The sequence below is a fragment of the Cebus imitator genome, unplaced genomic scaffold, assembly GCF_001604975.1.
Source record: "Cebus imitator isolate Cc_AM_T3 unplaced genomic scaffold, Cebus_imitator-1.0 Scaffold135, whole genome shotgun sequence".
Classification (NCBI taxonomy): Eukaryota; Metazoa; Chordata; class Mammalia; order Primates; family Cebidae; genus Cebus; species Cebus imitator.
This window is the reverse complement of record NW_016107450.1, coordinates 3,141,225-3,163,779: the sequence shown is the minus strand read 5'-3', so window position 1 is coordinate 3,163,779 and position 22,555 is coordinate 3,141,225. Positions and strand designations below refer to the sequence as shown.

Here is a 22,555-nt window from a genome sequence, read left to right as displayed (position 1 = left end):
AAAAAAAAAAAAAAAAAAAAAAAAACAAACTTTCAAAGAACAAACTTGGGGTGAATTAGGAAAAGAAGTAAAAAATTAAGGACTCAAAAATGGGTAAAATACTAGTATGTTATGGTGTAAGGAATGGTACATATCTTCTGCTACATCCAAGTTGTTGTTACATGGCTTGAATATATTTGCTTCCCTAATTCTGTTTCCCTATTTATGGACTTACCTCTTCTTTGTGAGTGACATTGACCCTTGTTTTAATATAAGGAAAGGCATGAGATGTAGTCAAAATGGTCTTCCTTTTGAATTGTTCATGAAGTTCCCCATGGGCACGGCCATCTAAAGTAAAGGGTGTACAGTACATGAAGCGGCGAAGATTATAATTTTTGTCGAAATAAGTGATTCTGTCCTTCATCTCATATGTGTCAAAGTATGGCTCCACATAGGTAATCTGAATATATGCCTAGGAAAGAAAAAAGTCCTTTATTTCCTCACTGTTAAGTCATCATTTAGTCTTTCTCAAACAAAACTGCATAGAGGATCTCAAAGAGATGCCTATATGTCATTATTGTCAAATCAACCATACCTTGTTAGGATCTAATTTACACTTGTCTACAGGATTAGAGTCTTTGATTACTTCAACCACATCCTCTCCAAATCTTTCTCCATAAAATCCCTACAATAAAGAAAAAGAAACCTTTTATATGAAGTTAACAAGACTGGGAAATAGAGAAGGCCTCTGAGGGTGACTCCTGAGCAAAATCAAGAGAATTAGTGAGTTCTCTACAATCTTATCAATAATTTAAAAATAATGATTTAGGCTTATAAAAATTATACTAGCTTATGAAGTTGTACAGTCTCAGCCCATATTTATTTGACACTATTCCCATCCACAAACTTTCAATAACACAAAACCTCAGAAAACAACAATTTTCTCCAATAAAAAACACAGGATTCCTCAAGAAGTCCTCAAGAGAAACAGAAGAGAAAAGAAAGCAAAGACAAAAGAAACTCATTATTGTTTATGTATAAAATCTTAGTTTTACTGAGTTGGTTGTGGCTTGATTTCTTTCTTTTTTTTTTTCAGATCTCTCAGGCCAAGTGGCTTAATTTTTTACAGACCACAGGTCAATGAATAAACATTCATTTTTATGAACGACTATTTTAATCCCAGAATTTTCAAATAAAACCATTGACCTGTGAAGTTTTGCATAGGTTTACATTTTGAAAAGGCAACCTTAGGTCAAGAATGTAGTGATTATTCCATATGACACTTGAGTGGCAGCATGGGCAATGGATGAAGCTATTCAAAAGGAAAAATCAAATTTGAATCTGCAAAGGAGAAACCCTCACTGCTATCCCAAGGGTAATTTTTATAACTAAGTTTGATACAGTCTCAATTAATATTTCCCAAGACTTACACCTAGCCTCTCGAAAAATAAAAAGTCACAGTTTGAGCCAATTTATGTAAGTTGGGCCAGAGAAGTCACCAATAGGAAACTAATGTTTAAGAAATTAACACCGGTAAGAATAAAAACAACCCTAAGAGCACTATTTCTCAAACTGCTATGTGAACACAAATCACCTGGGGATCTTGTTAAAATGCAGACTCTGATTCAGAAGGGCTGGGGTGGGGTCTGAGGTTCTGCATTTCAAACAATCTCCCAGGTGATGCCAATGCTTCTGGTCCATGCACCACACTTTGAGTAACAAAAATAGAGAAAGGTTGGAAAGAATAACTATAACAGAAAAATCTGGTTAGCCCAGTAAATAAGAAACTCAATATTTTATGGTGAAAATTAAGAAGTTATAAAGGTTAAAGGAAGTGTTTTTAAGGTGTGATTTCAGGCTTTTAAGTTCTAAAGATACCTCACTGGGAACCAATTAGGCCAAAGAGATAATATGCCTGAGTCAGAAATTTCTTGGGGTTCTGTTTCTAGCTCAATTATTAGCTACTACTTCTTTATCTTTTTCAACAAAATGTGGATTACATTATATATTTTTCCATAAGTCACAGTAATTCTGAAGGATACAGGGGTTTCTAAAATATGTGTGAAAACAGTCTCAAAAAAAATTACTATTTTATTGTTGCCATAAAAGATTTGAAAGAGAATTATTGTAACTATTAAAAATCCTTATTCTCTAACGGAATAGTTTATTTGGCAAGATCTGGCTTATTAAATGATTATATCTGGATCTGAAAGTCGAATCATCAGAGAGAATACAAATTAAAGATGACATTTTATGAAGCACCACAGCATTCACCTCCAATCTGTGAGATATCTCTGCAAGTTTGGTTATTGCAGGCTCCTTGTAAACAAATTCTTGTTCATCCAAATCCCCGAACTTGGTTCCATAAAAACCAACACGAAAATAGGTGCCAAACATCCGCTTACCATCCTAGGTTTAGGAAAATGAAGAAACTTTAATATGAAATATTTCTGCTTTTCACATTATGTTTAGATTGTTACATCATGAAATTTCCAAAACATTGCAAAAAGTTTTCTTTCAAAATTATAATATTTTAAATGAAGGTTTAAACAAAGTAAATAGTCTTTCTTTTTTCATTATTTCTAACCAATAACTGCAAATAGGGCTACTAACAAGTGACTAAATCACATATAATATTTTTCAGAGTTTGTACCAAGTGACTTTATCACATTGGTCTATGTTTTTTAAATCTAAATAATTGAGATAAATCAACTAATTTTTCTTATTGCAAGAAAAGATGCTTGATATAACATATACTATGTTAATTGTACTGATACTAGAGCATACTAGATCAAGTTAAATTTTAAAACAATGTTTACATATTTATAAATTAGCATTAGCCTTTATATAACCTCTTTACAAATATTAAATGAGATTGTAAAAGTCAGGAGTCAAGGATAGCACCTGGCATAGAGCAGACAATCAGTAAATGTCAAGACCCTCCAGAAGCACTAGAGCAAAAATTCTACAGTTAGCAGCTCTGTGCCAGCAAATTTTTTTTGTTTTTCAGACGGAGTCCCACTCTTTTCACTCAGGCTGGAGTGCAGTGGCACAATCTCGGCTCACTGCAACCTCTGCCTCCTAAATTCAAGAGATTCTCCTGCCTCAGCCTCCTGAGTAGCTGGGATTACAGGCATAAGGCACCACGCTTGGCTAATTTTTGTATTTTCAGTAGAGACGGGGTTTCACCACGTTGGCCAGGCTGATCCCACGATCCCAGCCTCAGGTGATCCATCCACCTCAGCCTCCAAAAGTGCTGGGATTATAGGCATGAGCCACCACACCCAGCCCAGTAAAAGAGTTTTATGTAGAAGAGTTACTAAAAATGGAACAGAAAGAGGGAAAAAAAATCTATGAAAGAAAATAAGTAAAAAATTTTTTGAGATGAGCTGGTTATTCTAAAGCACCCAAACCTCCCACTGGTATGCCTTAACTACACATTCATGTCCAGTACAAAGTACATTAAGGTCACCTTAACTCTCACAAAGCATATCAGAAGACAAATTATTTTAATAAAGATAAATATTTGGATACTTTCTATGCAACTTTTTTTTTTCCTTAAAGATGGGGTTTCACCATGATGGCCAGGCTGGTCTTGAACTCCTGACCTCAGGTGACCCACCCACCTCGGCCTCCCAAAGCGCTAGGATTATAGGCGTCAGCCACCGCGCCCACTCTATGCAACTTTTATAATTTTTTTTTTAAGTGTCACCTCAGCCTCCTACGTAGCTGGGATTACAGGTGTGTGCCACCTTGCTCAGCTAATTTTTATTATTTATTTTAGGATTCTCTGGAGGTGACTATTACGCATCACAAGTGTATTTAAAGACTTCTGAATTCTCTTTAAGCAAAAATTCTAACCTGCTTTTTATTTATTTTTCCTATATTGAAAAAGAAAGGGCATACAAAACAAGCTAGAAATGCCACACATAAATAAGCAAAATGGGAAGCTCTAATCCTTAATTTACCAGTTTTAACAACACCTAAAAAAAAAAGTATAGCGAAAAGGCTAGGCATGGTGGCTCCTGCCTGTAATCCCAGCACTTTGGGAGGCCGAGGCCGGCGGATCATGAGGTCAGGAGACGGAGAACATACCGGCTAACATAGTGAAATCCCATCTCTACTAAAAATGCAAAAATTAGCCTGGCATGGTGGCACGCACCCGTAATCCCAGCTACTCGGGAAGCTGAGGCAGGAGACTCACTCGAACCCAGGAGGCAGAGGTTGCAGTGAGCCAAGATGGCGCCACTGCACTCCAGCCTGGGTGACAGAGGGAGAAGTATAGGGACTAAAAATATCTCTATATTTTTCTCCAAAAACATGTAAAGTTTTAAAGAAAAATGTCTTTGGAGCTAAAGAAAGCTGAGGTTTATAATTTAAAAACTTTTTTTCAGTTACTTTATTTCAAAATTTAACACATATAAAAATTAACTGATTCCTACAGCAAATTAATCTGTCTAGATAGATTAAATGATTCAACTAAAATACTGATTAAAACCATAAGTAAGCCAATGGAACAATATAATAATAGTAAATTTTGACTTAAGTAATAAACGTACTGCATGAAAAATATAAAAGGAATATAAGAAAATTACTTGAAAATTTGTGGTTGTTTTTCAAAACATGTCATACACATATATACATATACATTCCTACTTTTTATTTTTTATTTATTTTTATTTTTTAGTTTTTTTGAGACAGGGTCTCACTCCATTACCCAGACTGGGATGCAGTGGTGTGACCACAGCTCACTGCAGCTTCCATCTCCTGGGCTCAAGCGATCCTTCCACCTCAGCCTCCTGAGTACCTGGGACTCCAGATGCATGCCACCACACCCATATAATTTTTTGCACTTTTTGTAGAGCCAGGGTTTTGCCACATTGCCCAGGCTGGTCTTGAACTCCTGGGCTCAAGTGATCTATCCGCCTCAGCCTCCCAAAGTGCTGGAATTACAGGTATGAGCCACCACACTAGGCCCATTTCTACTCTTTAAAACCACAAATATTAATATGCTGCTATTCTGGCTGTCCTCCTCTTAGCGGTTTCCAGTTTAAAACAATACTGCAGTTCTTCAATATTGTGGCCCTTTAAATATTTGAAGATAACAATTAGAACTTGTTTCCTTTAGCTAAACTTTCTAGTTCTCAATTAATCTTCATATGACAGTAATTTCTACTATTTGGCATTTTATTAGTTTTTCAATGCCATCCTTTAAAGTATGATATCCCATATATAGCCATAATACTGTTGATGTGATCTGACCAGTGAAAGTGTGTTGGTGGGTGGGCTCAACGTCTCCTTGAATCTGAACATTGAATTTTATTAAGGTAGCTTAAAACTAAACTACCTCTTTTTATTATACTTTCTCATAATGACATTCGGTTCAAGGAAAAAAATTAGTGGGTGTTTACTACATTAGCCACTGTTCATCTTCAGTAATAGAAAAGTAAAAATGAGTAAGACTTGCTTCCCAAGAGAGTAAAAAGTGTATTCAAATAGTTATAAAACACTATGTGTCAGCAAAGGGATATATGCTATACTAAAAATAGGTGTAAGAAAGGAAAGATTAATCTTGTTGGAACTAAGTCACAACAGAGGTAACACATAGGGTTCTACTCAAAATAAATGGCCAAGTGGACAGGAAAGAGAAGGAAGGAACACTGCAATGGAAGGTGTGAGGAAGGCAGCTACAATATGAGAAAAAGTATTCATCCATTCAAATACTTATTGAGTGCCAACTATGTGTCAGAAAACTGTTCTAGATATTTATGATAAATCTGTGAACAAAAGGGACAAAGAAGGTGGTCAGGGTAGGTTTCATCTGAGCAAAGAGTGAAGGAGATAGGAGACTCATTCATGTGGATCTCTGAGGGATGTACATCCCAGGCAGAGGAAAGAGCCAGTGCAAAGATCCAACAGCTAAAGCTTACCTAATGTGTTTGAGGAACAGGAGGTAAGCAGTGTGGCTACAGCAGAGTGAGCAAGCGGGTAGAACAGGAAGAGATAAGGTTAGATAAGTAACTATAAGGAGTAACCAGTTATTTAAAAACAAATGTTTGTGTGCAGAATGGAGTGGGAAAGGGAGCAGCAGGTGATGAGGCTAGAAAGAAAGGCTGAGAATTTGATTATTTTCAACTTAGACTCCTCTAGTGTCAAACTACTATGGAAGTATGTTTCATGGAAGCATAGTCATATTGCTTCGCCTGTAGGAAAAACATCACTTCATCTTTATTTTCTCTTCAGAGTTTTTGGACCACAGGATGATACCTGTTTTTCCTCTGAATTAAAACAAACAAACAAAAACTTTCCTATAAGATAGCCTGTTTTTCTACCATTACGTTTCTTTACTGTTATGAATCCTTTCCAAACTTCTCACACTACAGCTTATCCTTCCTTAGCAATTCTAATTATTGCTTCCACAATCTTCTGGGTGATAAAACTATGTCCAGGACAAAGAAATCCATCTACCATGTTTCTAAATTGTTCAAATCTCTATGAAAAATATATCATAAATCTATTTTAGTTTTGTTGTCTTTATTTAGCACGAACTAGTTGTTTATTTCCACAGTGACATCATTTCTCTAACTTCTTTTATCCTCTCCCAGTTGTTTTCCATTACGCTTCTTTTAAGTTAACTGATTTCCATATAGGCATGGCAATATTTCTCACAATGGTCATCTCTCTTCTTTTACTACATTTATTCCTCTTAAAGAACATTTACCAGTTCACTTCTAGTCATAGGTCTCAATTTGGAAATGTAAAACCTCTTAGATTTTATTAACCAAATAGTGTTAAGATTTGTAATAGTAATCATGATAAAATCATAGTAACAACAACAAAGATAACTTCCAACATTTTTTGAGTACTTACTATGTGCTAGACACTGGTTAACCACTTTACATGTATTATATCAATTGTTATCACAACTTTATGTGATAGGTTCCATTTTATTAACCCTCATTGTATAGATGAGGAAAGGTACCTTGCTCAAGGTCACACTATTAGTAAGTGGTGGAACAGGAAGTTAAACTTAAATATTTGACACTCGACTCCAAGTTCTTAATTAAGATTTATGTTCCCCATATTCTTCATATACTGGTATAAATACTAGGTCATTAGTATAACCCCTGAACTATCTTCCACTTCTCTGGTGTCTTCATGAGAATTCTTACGAATTTCCTCAAGTAATTCTTTTAAGGATTACCTCCCTCCCTATGTTCTGTCTTCTTCTATATTATATCAGCATCCTCTACTGCAATTATTTTTGCATGCTTGCATATCCTTCCTTTATACTTCAGCATAAAACCAGGTTGGTGGCTTATCAACAAAACACATTCTTCCAAGATATATCATACTCCATTTCTTATCAGAAGGACATTTCTGACCATTATATGTCCCAGTCCCAAAAAAAGAAACCACACCTAATATCAGCTACATAGTAAATACTTGCTGTCCATATTTTTCTTTCTTTTTAAAAGACAGGGTCTTACTCTGTCACCCAGGCCAGAGTGCAGTGGTGTGATCATAGTTCACTGTAACCTTGAACTTCTGGGCTTAAGTGATCCTCCTGTCTCAGTCTCCCAAGTAGTTAGGACCACAGGTGCACACCACCATGCCTGGCTTTTTTTTTTTTTTTTTTTTTTTTTTTTTTGTTTGTTTTTTTTTTTTTTTTTTTTTTTTTTTTTTTTTTTTTTTTTTTTTTTGTGGCAGTGGGGTAGAGAAGAGATCTTGCAGTGTTGCCCCGGCTGGTTTCAAGCTTCAGGTCTCAAGATATCTTCCCGCCTCAGCCTCCAAAAATGTTGGGATTATGGATATAAGCCACCACACTGGGCTTTCATATCTTTCTTTTTCTTCTCAAATGTAGCATAAGGGGCAGAAAAAAAAACCAGTGGTATGGTGTATCTTATCAGGCACTCAGTTATGGGTCTATACCAGCCATCAGAGAGTCACTAACTACCAGAAAATATCTCCTCTTAGAGATATTAAGATTCTTCCCATTTACTATGTTTTCCTTAACTTTATTCATACCTAGCTTCACCTTCCTGAGGTAAAGGCTCACGGATGTTCTATACCTACAATGTTCTGAGATCTTTTTTTTTTTTTTGAGATAGGGTCTCGTTCTGGCGCCCAGGCTGGAGTATGGTAGCGTGGTCTTGGCTCACTGCAAACTACCTCCCCAGCTCAAGCAATAATCGCACCTCAGCCTCCCAAGTAGCTGGGACCACAGGTACATGCCCTGGCAATTTTTTTGTTGTTGTGTTGTTGTTTTTGGTAGAGACATGGGTTTTGCCATGTTGCCCATGCTGATCTTGAACTCCTGGACTCAAGCGATTCTCCTACCTTGGTCTCCCAAAGTGCTGGGATTACAGGTGTGGACCATGCACCTGACCTGCTTCTCATTTCTTCTTTAGAGTGTCACATTTGAGTGTCACTCAACTATCCAAAAGTACTTGTTTTCACTACGCTCTGCTCTAGAATTTTTATTTCATTTCATTCTTTCAGAGTTAATTCCCCTGCTCATTATAATTTACTATTTCTAATTCTGCTCTTTTAATTGCTTGGATGAGTTACTTTATTTCACTCAGCTTTAGTGTGGGTTGAAGAAAATAAAAATCCAACAGAAGCCACTGAGCCAGAACTATGGCTGGTATTTCTGAACATGTAAAAACCAAAATACTGGCTCACTTTCATGTCTATTCAGTGCAATAATAAGAGTTAAGATATAGTTATTTTGCATGTGTCAATCTTAAAGTTAAGGTAATCTATACTTCCTTAGGTATCTAGTAGAGATCTTCTCTAGCCTTTCTGGAAAATGTAAGATATATTTCACTAAAGTAGTGGGGGGTTTTTGTTTATTTTGAGACGGAGTTTCGCTCTTGTTGTCCAGGCTGGAGTGCAATGGCGCGATCTTGGCTCACTGCAACCTCCGCCTCCCAGGTTCAAGCGATTCTCCTACCTCAGCCTCCTGAGTAGCTGGGATTACAGGCATGCACCACCATGCCTGGCTAATTTTTTGTATTTTTACTAGAGACAGGGTTTCTCCATGTTGGTCAGGTTGGTCTCGAATTCCCAACCTCAGGTGATCCGCCCGCCTCAGCCTCTCAAAGTGCTGGGGTTACAGGCGTGAGCCACTGGGCCTAGCCGAGTAGTAGTGTTCTTTAAAGAACTATGTTGTGATCTTTGAAGAAAATAAAAAAGCGTCACATGACTATGTTATCACTATTTGAGGATTGATTTTTCTGGAAAATTTAAACTTGCATTAGTGTACTTCTACATACAAATTGGTCATTATTTGATAAATGAACAAACTTTTCTTTTTTAACCCTAAGACAGGGTCTCACTCTGTCATCCAGGCTGGAATTCAGTGGCACCACCACAGCTCACTGCAGTCGTGAATGCCTGGGCTCAAGTAACCCTGCTGCCTCGGCCTCGCCAGTAGCTGATAGTACAGGTGCAGATGCACACCACCATACCTGGCTAATTTTTCTTATTTTCCGTAGAGATGGTGTTGCTATGTTGTGCAGGCTGGTACGAACATAATTATAAAAATAAATACATACACATAAAAATAGAAAATGGTTACAAAAATTTTCATATAGAAATCTAACATTTCTCTTTCTGCTAAAAATAATTAAATATGCATCATAAAAAAGAAATGTTCAAAGCATGCTTTTAGGCTGGGTGTGGTGGCTCATTCCTGTAATCCTAGCACTTTGGGAGGCTGAGGTGAGTGGATTGCTTAGGCCCAGGAGTTTGAGATCAACCTGAGCAATATGGCACAATTCTGTCTCTACAAAAATACAAAAAAAAAAGCTGGTGGCATGTGCGTACAGTCCTAGCTACTCGGGAGGCTGAGATGGGACGATCACCTGAACCCAGGAGGTCAAGGCTGCAGTGAGCTATATTGGTGTTGCTGCACTCCAGCCTGAATAACAGAGTAAGATCCCATTTCATAAACAAAAATTTTAAATGACAACAAACATGTTTTTACTTCCTATTGTTTCAAGAAATACAAAAATACTTTGGGAAAAGTAAAAATAAAAGTGAGCACTAAACAGCCATTAAAGAACTGAAACTAGCAGAGGAGATAACAGCCACATGATTCCTGAAAGGTTCATGATTTATTATTTTGCATGGTAAACACTTTACCAAAATACTAAATTTTAGAGTTATCTTTTACACACACATCCACACACACCCACACAAACACACACCCCTAAAAAGCTCTGCTAAATCAAGAAGGATAATAAAAAAAATGAAACACATAACTAATATATAAGCCCAGATGAGGTTTTCCTATAAGTTAGGGAGCAAGTTATCAATTCTAAGAGCCTTTCTACGATGTACAGATTATCCTTATTGGACTTCAATCCAGTGAGAGCTCTATTAGAATACCAGAAAATTAGCTAGGAAACATAGCTTTTAGAAAAAACAAAATTACTGAAGTTTTCATAGAGTCAAAAAGAAAAATATACACAAGAGAGAACTTACCACAATAGACAATAGTAAAAGTAGGGAGTAGGGTCAGCAACCAGGGACAAGAGAGAAGAGAAAACAGAAAGCATTTTAATTACAGAAATTTCAAAACAAATAAGCAGCAAATGGTAGAAAACACATTTTTTAAAAATGCAGGCATCCATTTAAGTTTTACAAAGGAAAAGCAAAAAACAAACGTGCAACAAATTTAGCAGCTACAAAGCTAAAGGTCCAGTAAAAGGTAGTGACAAGTATATAAACAAGAAAATAAAGTCTGTGAGACTTTTACCATGCAATAAACATGATGTCAGAATGATATTAATGTCATAACCAGTGAAAATTATACCTTTCAGGGGTCGATTTAGCATCACAGAAACTACTAATAAACTGCTCAGAGGTTTCAATATCTTCTTTTATGCCTAATTTTCAACTAATTCTATTTTATGCTAGGAAATTTTAAAGGAATTTTACCATTCATAGATAACCATGGCAAATCTCTTTATGCATGTCTCAACTGAGCCATAGGAATGAGCATTATAATTTGAGTATTAATACAGTCATACACATTTATTCTGGAGAATTAAGGTAGATTTATAAGAGTACTGGCTTCATCTAAACAAAAATAAGACTTGGGTACTATTTTAGAAATGGAAGAAAACTCAGTAGTAACATTTATTCCCAAGTTTTCTATCTGGGTCTCAAAATAAGGACTGAAATGCAAACCCAAACAGAGAAGCCTAAGCTGTTTGATCAACATAAATCTGACTACAAGTGAGAGGCAAAGCACACGACTTTACAAATATACCTAGCTTTAAATAAACCTGACTTATTAATATTACTACCTTGCTTTACCTCATCAAAATAAATTAAGGCATATTTTATGGAATTATTTCCTTTGCAGAAAGGTTTAAAACAATGGTAATCAATTCTTCCTGGCATTTTTTTCAGGTAAGATTTTATTTACATATAACTTTTCATGAATCTTATCAAATAATATATCAAATGCTGTCAGAATATGAGGTCAAGTTAAATTAAAAGTTCTCTTAATTTCTTTATCCCTCTCCCCAACAAAATTTAAATGACAAAAATGAATTTGCTTATATTCAAGGTGAAGTGACTTAAGATCAAATTAATACAGGATCTCATCAATTCTAAGATGTACTTTTTTGGCCCACATTTTAATATGTTTGTAGTTAGCATTCATCTTTCAACTGATAGGATATCCTGATTTAATATACAGGGATTTTTTTCCTTTCAAAGGCATATAAAATACTAGTATGCTTTATAATTGATGCCATCTTAGATCAGACGAAATATAGTATTTTCTATTTACACCTCTGAGCAATAACACATAAATCGACCTCTGTAAAATGAGGTGAAACAATATGGTTAAAAAAAGAAATCTGTGTATAAACGTTGATGAAAGAAATGCTTCAAAGGATAAAAACTAAAGTGATGACAAAGTGGCTCATTTACCAAAGAATCTCATTAGTGTAACATATGGATTTCCATGCACTGCCTACAACCTCATAATAAGATATTTCTTAAAATAACTTACAGTATTTTAACAAAATTTCTTTGGTTAATGAATTCAGTTGATAGCAGACAGCAACAGAATGCCCACAGCTAGCACATGTGGGCAAAGCATTGGCATAAGAAATCTGATAAAATCAATCTATTAGTGTCTTTAACTAACTAAAACATTACCTACCTCCCAGCCAGTACTCTGTATAATAAAAAGTAAAAAAGGGCAGGTCATATAAAAAACTGTTTAAAAAGAACAAAAAAAGGCCAAAGGTACCATATACCATAAATTCTTCTCCACAAATAGAAGACAGCAGGATATTTTAAACAGCATATTCATTTACTTAAGATCTGCAATAATTTTATAAACTGCTTGTTCAAAACCCAGTGGCTAAAATTTTGCCTTTTAAAAACTTTAAGTGAAAGTACAAATTTTGGAGAAAGAGAGTCAGCTGCTTATTCCATATGTTTAAATGAGATCTCTAACTAAGGTGAGATGCACTTTGCTAAGTATCCAGGATAAATTAAAATATAAATTGCAACTCTGCTCAAATGCTAATGACACAAATCGATGAAAGTTTCTCAGAAATGAGTAGCTCTAAATATTCCAGACCTAACATTTATAATTTGCAATTTACAGCTTTAGAAACTGGGATGAGTTTCCTGCAATAGCATATGTACAACTGATTATTAAAAGACCCACATTTTATGGTCATGAAACCTAATCAATATTTTGCAACTTTTAACATTTTAGTAGATGACAATAAAGTCCTGACATAACAGGATAGCAGCCCTACTTTTAGACTGTCAAAGGCTTTTCAGGTTAATCAGTTCATTTAGAACAGCTTAATTCATTTCAAGAAAGAGGAGGTCAAGCTGATAGATAACAAAGTAGGACTAATTCTGAATACAAAGGTGGATAGTCATAATCCACTTCCTTTGACACTGGCAGCAGTCGGTAACAGCAGGGTAGCATGGGGAAGGGAACAGAAAAGTGGGGGAAAAGGAGACTCAGGATATTTTGCAGTATTTCAGTGAAGCCAAGGATTTAGTTTCAAAGAAATCAACTGCTAGTAGTGTACTTCATTTTAAAACCAAGTTTAATTTGATTCTAATTTTAGTGGTAATATGTAGATTCCATAATCAACTATAAAGATTAAATAATGAAATACTATTAGAATTAAATATACATTAAGTCAACCATTTTATTCATTATTTTCACAAAATATTTTTGAATTAAAATATATCAAAGGATGATTGAATGCAAACATCTAGGAAAAATAAAGTTCAGTTGCAGTCATTACAAATATTAGTAGTTTATTAAAGTTTCACATCATTTAAAAAGCTTAAATATAAAAACTATTTTCACAGCAAAATAGATTATCAATTTTAAAATCAGACACAATTATGATCTACATTGTGAAACAAAATAAATCACAATTTTTAAAAACTTGCTAATTAGGAATAATTCAAAAATGAAAAAAAAAGCTATGTGGAAAGTTTATGATGATCACCATTTACTTTAGGTGAATTCATTTTTGTTAATGAGTTTTGCTTTGGCCATGAACTATCATTTTGACCATTCATTTGTAGTCTGATTAAAATGGTCATTTCATGGGATCTAGTTTGACATCAGTACAAAACATTAATGCCTTCAGACAGTTTTTTCCCTTTACAGTGAAGCTAGAAATTGGAATCATTACCTGATGAACAATTTTGCTGAATGCTTCTTGAAGTTTACCATGAATTGTGGACAGTTTCTTTGCATCCCGATTAGCTTCATGAACAGGAATAAGTACTTTGTAAACCTCATTAACTGCTTCATACATGCCAGCCTATAAGAAAAAAAGACTTATATAAGACGTTTCTTTCTTTTACATTAACTAGAAAATAATTACAACATATGAATTCACAATATTTCTATTAAGATAATACCACTGAAGCTTTTCCAATAGGAAATAAAAACAAATACTACTAATTTTTAACTGTATTAAGGCTTAATGAAAGAATTTTGCAATGTGTCATCTCCTCTAGATAAATGGGCATGTATGTAGATAAGTGTATGTCTGTGTGTATTAATATATATACATACATACATGTGCATATTTATATTTGTATAATTTGAATTGGGCATTTTCCTTCTATCTGCCCAATAATTGCTTCACTAAGCTTAATGGGTGCATGTATACTTATCTATGCATATAAACTTTTGCAGACACGGAAAAAGAAATTTAATATTACACTGGTCACAGGTACCCAATTCTCCTATAATCAGATAACCCATGGCCTCCTGGGAAACAAAAATCATTTACTTTTCCAAAATATTAAGTTGATACAGGCAATCTCCTATTGTAAGTCTCCTATGAAAAAAATCACAAATCTTTAACAAAATATAGAGAGTTCTAAGCCACCAGATTTTCTTTCACTGTGGGCTAGTTAGCCAGTGGTTGCTATAATTATAACCACATAATCAGAGTGAGAGATAAGATGTGTTTGTATTAGTCTTCTATTCCTTATCCATTTTTATTATTATTAATAAGAGACAGGATCTGGTTCTGTTCTTTAGGTTGGAGTGCAGTGGTGTCCTCATAGCTCACTACAGTCTTGAACTCCTGAACTCAAACAATCCTCCCACCCCAGCCTCCTAAGTAGCTAGAACTACAGGTGCTCACCACCATGCCCAACTAATCTTTTCATCTTTTGTAGAGAATGGCAGTCTTGCTACATTGAGCAGGCTGGTTTCAAACTCCTGGCCTCAAGAAATCCTCCTATCTTGCACAGTAATCCTAGGATTACTATGCAATCTCCCAAAGCACTGGGACTACAGGCGTGAGGCACTGGGCTTGGCCCATCCCTTATCCTTAATAATGGATTGGTGCTGTAGTAAGAGAAGAGAGAGATATTTTCCAAAAGCCATTGAGTCCTCATTGCTTCATGGATCAGCAAACATATTTTCCCAAAGAAAGATACATGGTCCTTATATTTCCCAGTAAGTTCGTAGGAGTATATTTAAACAATAATGTAGCTGTAAAAGTGAAATATGTTTAGAGTAACTAAAATGCCCCAGTAATTATTTTAACTAAAATCAGATTGAAAAAGAATATAATTTATAATTATATACAACTGTAAAATAATTTTAATAATATAGGTTACTGTCCCCCAATCTAAGTGTGCTACTGTGAATTATTAAAATTACACACACAAACACACAGTTATATTAATTAAAATATTCCATCAATGGCAAAAAAAAANTGTGAATTATTAAAATTACACACACAAACACACAATTATATTAATTAAAACATACCAACAATGAAAAAAAAAAAAAAAAAAAAAAACCCAAACCTTTCCCCATGCTAGCTTAGACAAGTGTAGGGAAGGAATTGGAATGGTCAAGGTCCTTAAAGGCAAACATTTTAAAAGATGATTGACACCTAATATTTTAACTCTGCAAAAAGACTCTTAAGGGTCTCATAATTGTCAATAATGATGAAAATGATGGTAGCAGTAAGCACACTTGTACTTACTTGGAGCCAGGCACTGTGATAAGCACTTTACATACATGAACTTACTTAGAATCCTAACAACATTCCTATGAGGTAGGTACTATTACTAGATGTATTTAATAGACAAGAAAAGTGAGGCACCAACTGGTTAAATAATTTGTGCCTGAAGCAACACAACTACTAAATGGCAGAGCCAGGATTTGAACTTTGGTAGTATGCCTTCTAAAAGTACCCTTAACCAATATATTGCAGGATAGGGATAAGGCCTGGTAAAGAAAGAGCCAATTTCCAACAGTAGTACAAATGGGGAAGGAAGGCAGCATTGCGTATTACCTCAAGCTTCTCTCTTATCCTAACATGAACCTCAGTGTCTCCCAAACCTTGGTGCTGAGACACTAAACATTCGGCAGAAACGTCAGAGAAAGTAAGGGACCCTACCAACATGGTTCAAGACGGTAAGCATGAATTCAGCTAACTATCTTTTCCTTCTCCAATAAACACCCCATCTGGGTTCCATCTGACTGCTGTAATTCTTCACATAGACATGGAAGGGAACGAGACTGGGGTTATAGCATGGTAGTGTAGTCAGGCAAAAAATTCAAGACGCAGTTCATAAAACTAAAGAGTAAGGTCCAGGCCTCCAATAACTACCTAATGAGGATTACTATGCAACCAACAGAATGAGTGGCTTAACTTTCCTGGACACCAGGGCAATGCCCAACAAACTGGAAAGATTCTCCATTTCATCCAACAGACAAGCTCTATTTACAGAGCCCTGTCACTCTGCCAACTAGTAACATATCACTCAGAGACTTTCTGTTTTGTTTTGCTCTGTTTTTTAATTTGTTTTAGAAAATGTTTGGCAGTAAAAGTTTTATGAAACAAAAAATATCTGCTGCAAATTACATGCTGGTTCATAAAAGCAAATTACATGCTGGTTCATAACAAGCAAATAAAAAACACTGGTGGGGCCAGGCACAGTGGCTCATGCCTATAATCCTAACACTTTGGGAGGCTGATCGGGGGAACATAACTTGAGGTCAGGAGTTTGAGACCAGCTTGGGAAACAAAGTGAAACCCCATCCCTACAAAAAAATAAAACAATTAGAGGGGTGTGATGGTGTACCTCTGTGCCCCTGTATTCCCAGCTACTCAGGAGGAGGAGGATCCCTTGAGCCCAGGAGTTTGAGGCTACCGTGAGCCAAAACACTGAAACACTGGGGGAAGTGACAGATTACTAAGATGAAAAGGAGTAAGCCAACAATGAATCTAGCAAGAAAATCTACTCCTAGATAGTTTTTAAGGGACTTGGAATAAAAAACAAACTTTTTTTTGGAGACAGGGTTTCACTCTGTTGCCTAGGCCAGAGTGCAGCAGCATGATCATGGCTCATAGCAGCCTCAACCTTTTGGGCTCTAGCAATCCTCTCACCTCAGCCTCTCTAGTAGCTGGGACCACCGGCATGAGCTACCATGCCTGGCAAATTTTTAATTTTTTGTAGAGACAGTATCTCACTATGTTGCCCAGGTTGGTCCTGAACTCCTGAATTCAAGCAATCCTCCCGTCGTGGCCTCCCAAAGTGCTGGGATTACAGGCATGAGCCACCATACCGGGTCCAGAATAAATTATCTTTAAAGAAAAGTAGGGTCATAAAACAGAGAGAACAAATATACATGTCATTGATAATTAGAGGTATGAAATTGTAGAAAAAGAATTAACAAGAGTCATCTACCATAGAGAAAGAAGCAGCTGCTTGTTCCAGTAATCCCACAAGTCCTGACTCAGTAAAGTATTTTCCAGAGCAGATACCTTCTTCATCTGGAGATACCACATCATCTGAGACTGCAGATTCTTCTAAAACATTAGATGAAATATTCTAGGGAAAAAATAAATTGAAAAGGTTTTTGAAATGGAATTAATTTTCTAGCATAAAAATGTATAAGAAGAAATATCAGGATAAACTATAACTATCAGGTTAGGTTAAAAAAAAGGAGAGTGAGGTAAAAGATAAATCTCCAAAAACTTTCTGTACTTTGAAGATGACAATAGAATGAAAATGCCATTACTATATAACTTTTCTCTTAATAAAAAGCTGTATGAAAGAAAATTAAGAAAAATCATGGGCTAAAGGAAACAGTAATATAACATAAGACATCAAAGGAGACATCAATAGTCTTTCTTATTTATTTATTTAATTGATCTTCTCAAAACTATAAGAGAAATTAAGGTAAAAAAAATGGTCTCGGCTTATCTAATATACACTGAGTTATTTAAAAAACTCAGGTATAATAAAAGCCCTCTTATTTAATGAGATTGCGATCAGCCATTATTTCTAAAAAAGAAGTGATACATATATATGTTATTTTAGCCTAAACATTTACAGTAGATGTACACTCATTTATCAACTTTTGAAGTTGATCTAAGGCCTTTTCTTTGTGTGTATGGGTCTCCAGATCAGATTTCCACGGAATCTCTCTTGGTTAAATACCCATAAGGCAACATTCTTTTTAAAGATTTCAAGTTTTTGTTTCTTTTGAGTGAAAGCTTGAACTTAAAAGATTATCAAATTATTCTAGAATTTTAGGAGTCCCCCCTCCCCTAATTTATTTGTCTGGTCCAAAATTAATTCAACAGCAATTATTTTGGAGATTCATCTTTCCTGAGTCTTTGCAAAACATTCAATTTTTTTTTCAGAGAAATAATAACTTCCTTTTTGCATTCTGATTTCATTAGAAGACATAACATTTAACTAAATTGTATAATATCCTAAACCTACCATTAACAGGTTTTGAAGAAAAGCAAAGCAGAACTGACTCTTGGTAAGCAAAGAATTCAACTAGTGGGTCAGAGCTATGTACCCTACTAGAAGGAAACTCATCTGTGAGTCATTGTATTAGTCATAAAATATACTAGTATTTTATGCCGAGAGTGGAGAATATTGGTATGTCTGCTATGTTAAGTAAAAGCCAATTAAGAATTTCTACTGAATTCTGATTCTCAGTAATAAATTTTCATAGATGTTAAAGTACATAACTGATTACAAAGCAGTAAAGACAAAGAGAATAAATAAGCATAGCACTGACAATTCAGAGGTAAGAAACTAGAAAGTTTCTTAATTCAGATGTAAGAAACTGTGGAAAGTTTCTTCCCTCTCAATTATCAGTGCTATGGAAGATTCCTACCTGAAATGTTACACATCCCACAGGAAGATATTTCCGGTCCTCTAGCATGCTCAAATATTCAGCAACAAGTGCTGCTGAGTGGACTAGACACTGTGCAGCTTCAGCATGATTGCTTCGTTCTGAGTGCTTGCCAGCCATGTTCTGCAGCCAGGTCAATCGCAGATCTGGAGAGGTCTGGTAACCCTTGGCAATTCTAATTAGAACAGAAATTCTTCTCAGTTAGCATATGCTTCCCAAGCTGGGCGGGAGTTTAGATGGCTCACTCAGAGTTTACCTAGATAGGTTTTTGACACTATGCACAACCTATGTAGTTTTAAAGTAGTATGAAAATGTCATTGTGCAGGCTTAGAGAAACAACTGCGGCCCATGGAATGGATAATATCAGTTGAGGGGGCGGGGAAGGCAAAAAAGAAATAGGCCATATTAAAATCTGATCATTAAGGAAATAATCAGTTAAGGGAAAAAGTATGAAATATTATGTGTCCATTACAGAAATACAGGGAAAATAAGAAAACTTATAAAAAGTACTTTTTATCACATCACCTGTATTTCAAAGAGATTAAACTGTTTTATTTGTGCTTTTAATGAACCCCAAAATTGTAAGAACATAGGATCATATGACAGATAAAAATTCTTAAGTTTTACTATTGTATCTATTACGTTGTTAATACAATAGGAATTACAGATTATTCAAAATGTGCCCCAAGAAATATCACTCTTTGGTCATAACTGTATTGAATATTAGGTAATTAATGTTATGGTAAAACACTCATATACTGTTTTTTCTTCTTAAAAGACTGAGTTTTACATTGAAAATATTGGTATGGGCCTTCAGAGGAAGTTTGGGGTACAGTACACCAAGGTGTTAAATGTGTGTTATGAATATTTTTAAATATCCTCTTGTTTTTGATAATCAGTAAGTATACTTGCATTGTTCTTAAAAGAAGAGACACAGAAGATCTGAAGATGTCACCTGGAAAAAGTACATTTGTACTTTCAATCTACCATTAGAAAAATCACTCAAGGTTTGGCTCATGCCTGTAATCCCAGACCTTCGGGAGGCCAAGGCAGGCAGATCTCTTGAGCCCAGGAGTTCAAGACCAGCCTGAGCAATATGGTGAAACCCCATCTCTACAAAAAAGTAAAAAATAAAAAAAATAATAAAGCAAATAGAGAAAAATCACAAATCATTCTTGGGTGTTTATTTTTTTCACCTAATGCTTACTGTATATCTTACTAAGTCCCTTACACAAAGCATAAATGAATCATACAAATGCTACCTGTACATTAGGTCAATCAACATTTCAGGATCCTCCTGGTGTTCCTTCATTTTCACAGTATCAGAAAGGATCATATGGAGATTGAAAACCAGATCCTGAACCTGCAGCAGATAATTATATAAAAAACATTCTTGAATTGTTGTTCATCCATAATCACCAAATTAATTTCAGAGATATTTCAGATAAATATCTAAAGATTTCAAAACAAGTTGTATCATACTGATATGGTTCTGTAGAGTATAGGTATGTGGGGATATGGTTAAGTGAAGGGTAGTAAACTTTATATAAATTCCTCAGCATACTATGTACATTTTTGTTCTTTCACCTGGAAACAAGCAGAACTATAAGTAGAAATAAAATAGAAGGATACTCGATATACGAGAATACAAAAGAAAAATTCTCTCCTGTATTTCTGATTTTACTAAAAGGTAGTTTGTAGAAACTTTCGTTTTTAAGGCATATTATCGTTTGATTAATAAGTAGGAACATTTAGTCATAAAGCTTTGTCTGTACTGTCCAAGTCTACTGTTCTACTTGTTATAAATGCACAGAATTAACCACCAAAGACATTAATTATTTCCAAAAAGAAGTGTAGCTTAATAAAACAAAAAGATTTAGTCCTATCTATGGCACACGATGTGTGGACTGAAAATGAAATAAATGATCCTCTGGCAAAAACCAACTTTTGATTTAACAATTTGGAAAGTGCCTATTTAACAAGCCTATTTCAATTAATGATCTAGAAAGCAGTATTTCTGACCTGATCAGGAAATGTTGTTTCCCGCAATTCCAGGTCTTCTTCAGCATATGTCAATATGGTCTTTAGAGAACGTCTTAAGAATTCTTCATTAAAATTCTGAGATGTGCCCACCAAGGAGGATAGTGACATTGTTACCTGCATTTTAACCCTGGCAAAGTTCTGTAACAGAGAAATTGTCAGGTCAGTAGTTAATACAGGAAAGCTTTAAAAAGTCTGCTATTTTCCTTGCTAAAAAAAAAAAAAGTATATTTAGTGAAAAAATACCATTCTAAGCAAAAATATTTTTAAAGTAATAAAATATGTATATCAAAATCTTATTTTAGGAAGGATGTAAAACTTATAATTTTGTTGTGAATAATGGCTACAAAACAGGATTTTAAGAAGTCACGTGTCAGAGCTGAATTAGAAATTCTGCTTATGTCTTTACATTGATTTATTATGAGGCATATGTTATTAATAAAACATTCTACAGATGAGGTTAAATAGCTTAATTGACATTATAAAACTCTTAAATGGTAGATAGAGTATTTAAACTCTATTCCATTTCATCAAATCCATACTATGATGAAAGTAATTTAACACACATCACCATGCATAAAGTAATGTAAGGTAGAATCTTTTGGAGTGATGACTTTAAGAGCTCATAACTTAACATTCTTCCTTTTTTAGTGTAAATTCACTTCTGCTCCACCATTCTCTACCATGAAATCACTCTTAAGAGATTACTGGTGATAATATATCAATTATCTAATCCAATATTTTTTGGTCAATATTCTTCACATCTTGGTATATTTAAATGCATTACTTTCTCCTTGAAAATCTCCTACTTTATCTTTAATGGCACCACTTTATCCTGATTTCCCTGTTCTTTTTTGACTCTTTTTCTGTTTTGTTTTTCCTTGGCTGACCTTCCTAAAGACTAGTATTCCCAAATATTCTGTCAAAAACCTTTTCTCACTTAACATATTCTAAAGAACCTCATCCTTGTCTTTGCTTCAACCAGTATATACAAATGTTTCTGTCACCAGCTGTTATTTCTCTGTAGAGCTCCAGGCTATTATATTTTACTAGATAGCACCATCTGGATGTCTCATAAGTACCACAAAGTCAACATGTCTAAAATACCTTCTTTTTCTACTGATTACCTAAAACAGTGAAGATACTATTCTTAGAGTCATGCCAAAAATCTAGGGGTCAGCCCCTACTCATTCTCCCCTCTCATTTTTCATACCATAAATTCAAACCACACCATCTCCTGATGTGTCTCAGTATATCCTTTCTCCATTCCCAATGCCTTTGCTTTATTTTACACCCTAACAATTTCTTATCTGGATTACTGTAATAACTTCGTAATCAATCTCTGTGACTTTTTCTTTCATATCTCTCAGTCTATCCTCTACTTAGCACCAGGAAACTTTCTGTAAAATCTAAATCTGAACATGTGCCTCCTCTCCCTAAAATGCTCCAAAGGAGCTGTCCAAAGTTTTGAGGAGAAAATTCAAGAATTCAACTCAGTAAATATGTCACACTACATAGTAGGCACTGAGAGTATAGTAATAAAATAATTTGTATTTGAAAAGACCTAACTTAGGCCTTTTCAATTACACCTTTATCCCTTACTCTTTCTTCCAGCCATAACCATCAAGAAGTGCTTTAAAAAAAAAAAAAAAAAAAAAAAAGCGTGGGCATGGTGGCTCATATCTGTAATCCCAACAGTTTGGGAGGTCAAGACAGGATGTTCACTTGAGGCCCAGAGTTTGAGACCGGCATGTCTACAATTGTTTTTTTGTTTTTTTTTTTTAAATTAGTTTGGTGTCGTTGCACTTGCTTGTAGAGCCAGCTACTTGC

General features: G+C 35.0%; 1 protein-coding gene across 1 annotated transcript in view; it reads right to left on the bottom strand.

The window, feature by feature from the left end:
- DOCK7 (dedicator of cytokinesis 7) overlaps window positions 1-22,555 on the bottom strand; it is a 228,751-nt gene that overhangs the window by 15,999 nt on the left and 190,197 nt on the right. Inside the window, exons 38-46 of the mRNA XM_037743095.1 lie at window positions 20,708-20,866; window positions 19,948-20,048; window positions 18,668-18,860; window positions 17,218-17,361; window positions 13,683-13,814; window positions 12,167-12,181; window positions 2,254-2,379; window positions 575-664; window positions 215-451 (exon numbers count right to left, since the gene is read on the bottom strand). Of these exons, the coding sequence (XP_037599023.1) occupies window positions 215-451; window positions 575-664; window positions 2,254-2,379; window positions 12,167-12,181; window positions 13,683-13,814; window positions 17,218-17,361; window positions 18,668-18,860; window positions 19,948-20,048; window positions 20,708-20,866 (1,197 nt within the window). The remainder of the gene's footprint in view (window positions 1-214; window positions 452-574; window positions 665-2,253; window positions 2,380-12,166; window positions 12,182-13,682; window positions 13,815-17,217; window positions 17,362-18,667; window positions 18,861-19,947; window positions 20,049-20,707; window positions 20,867-22,555) is intronic.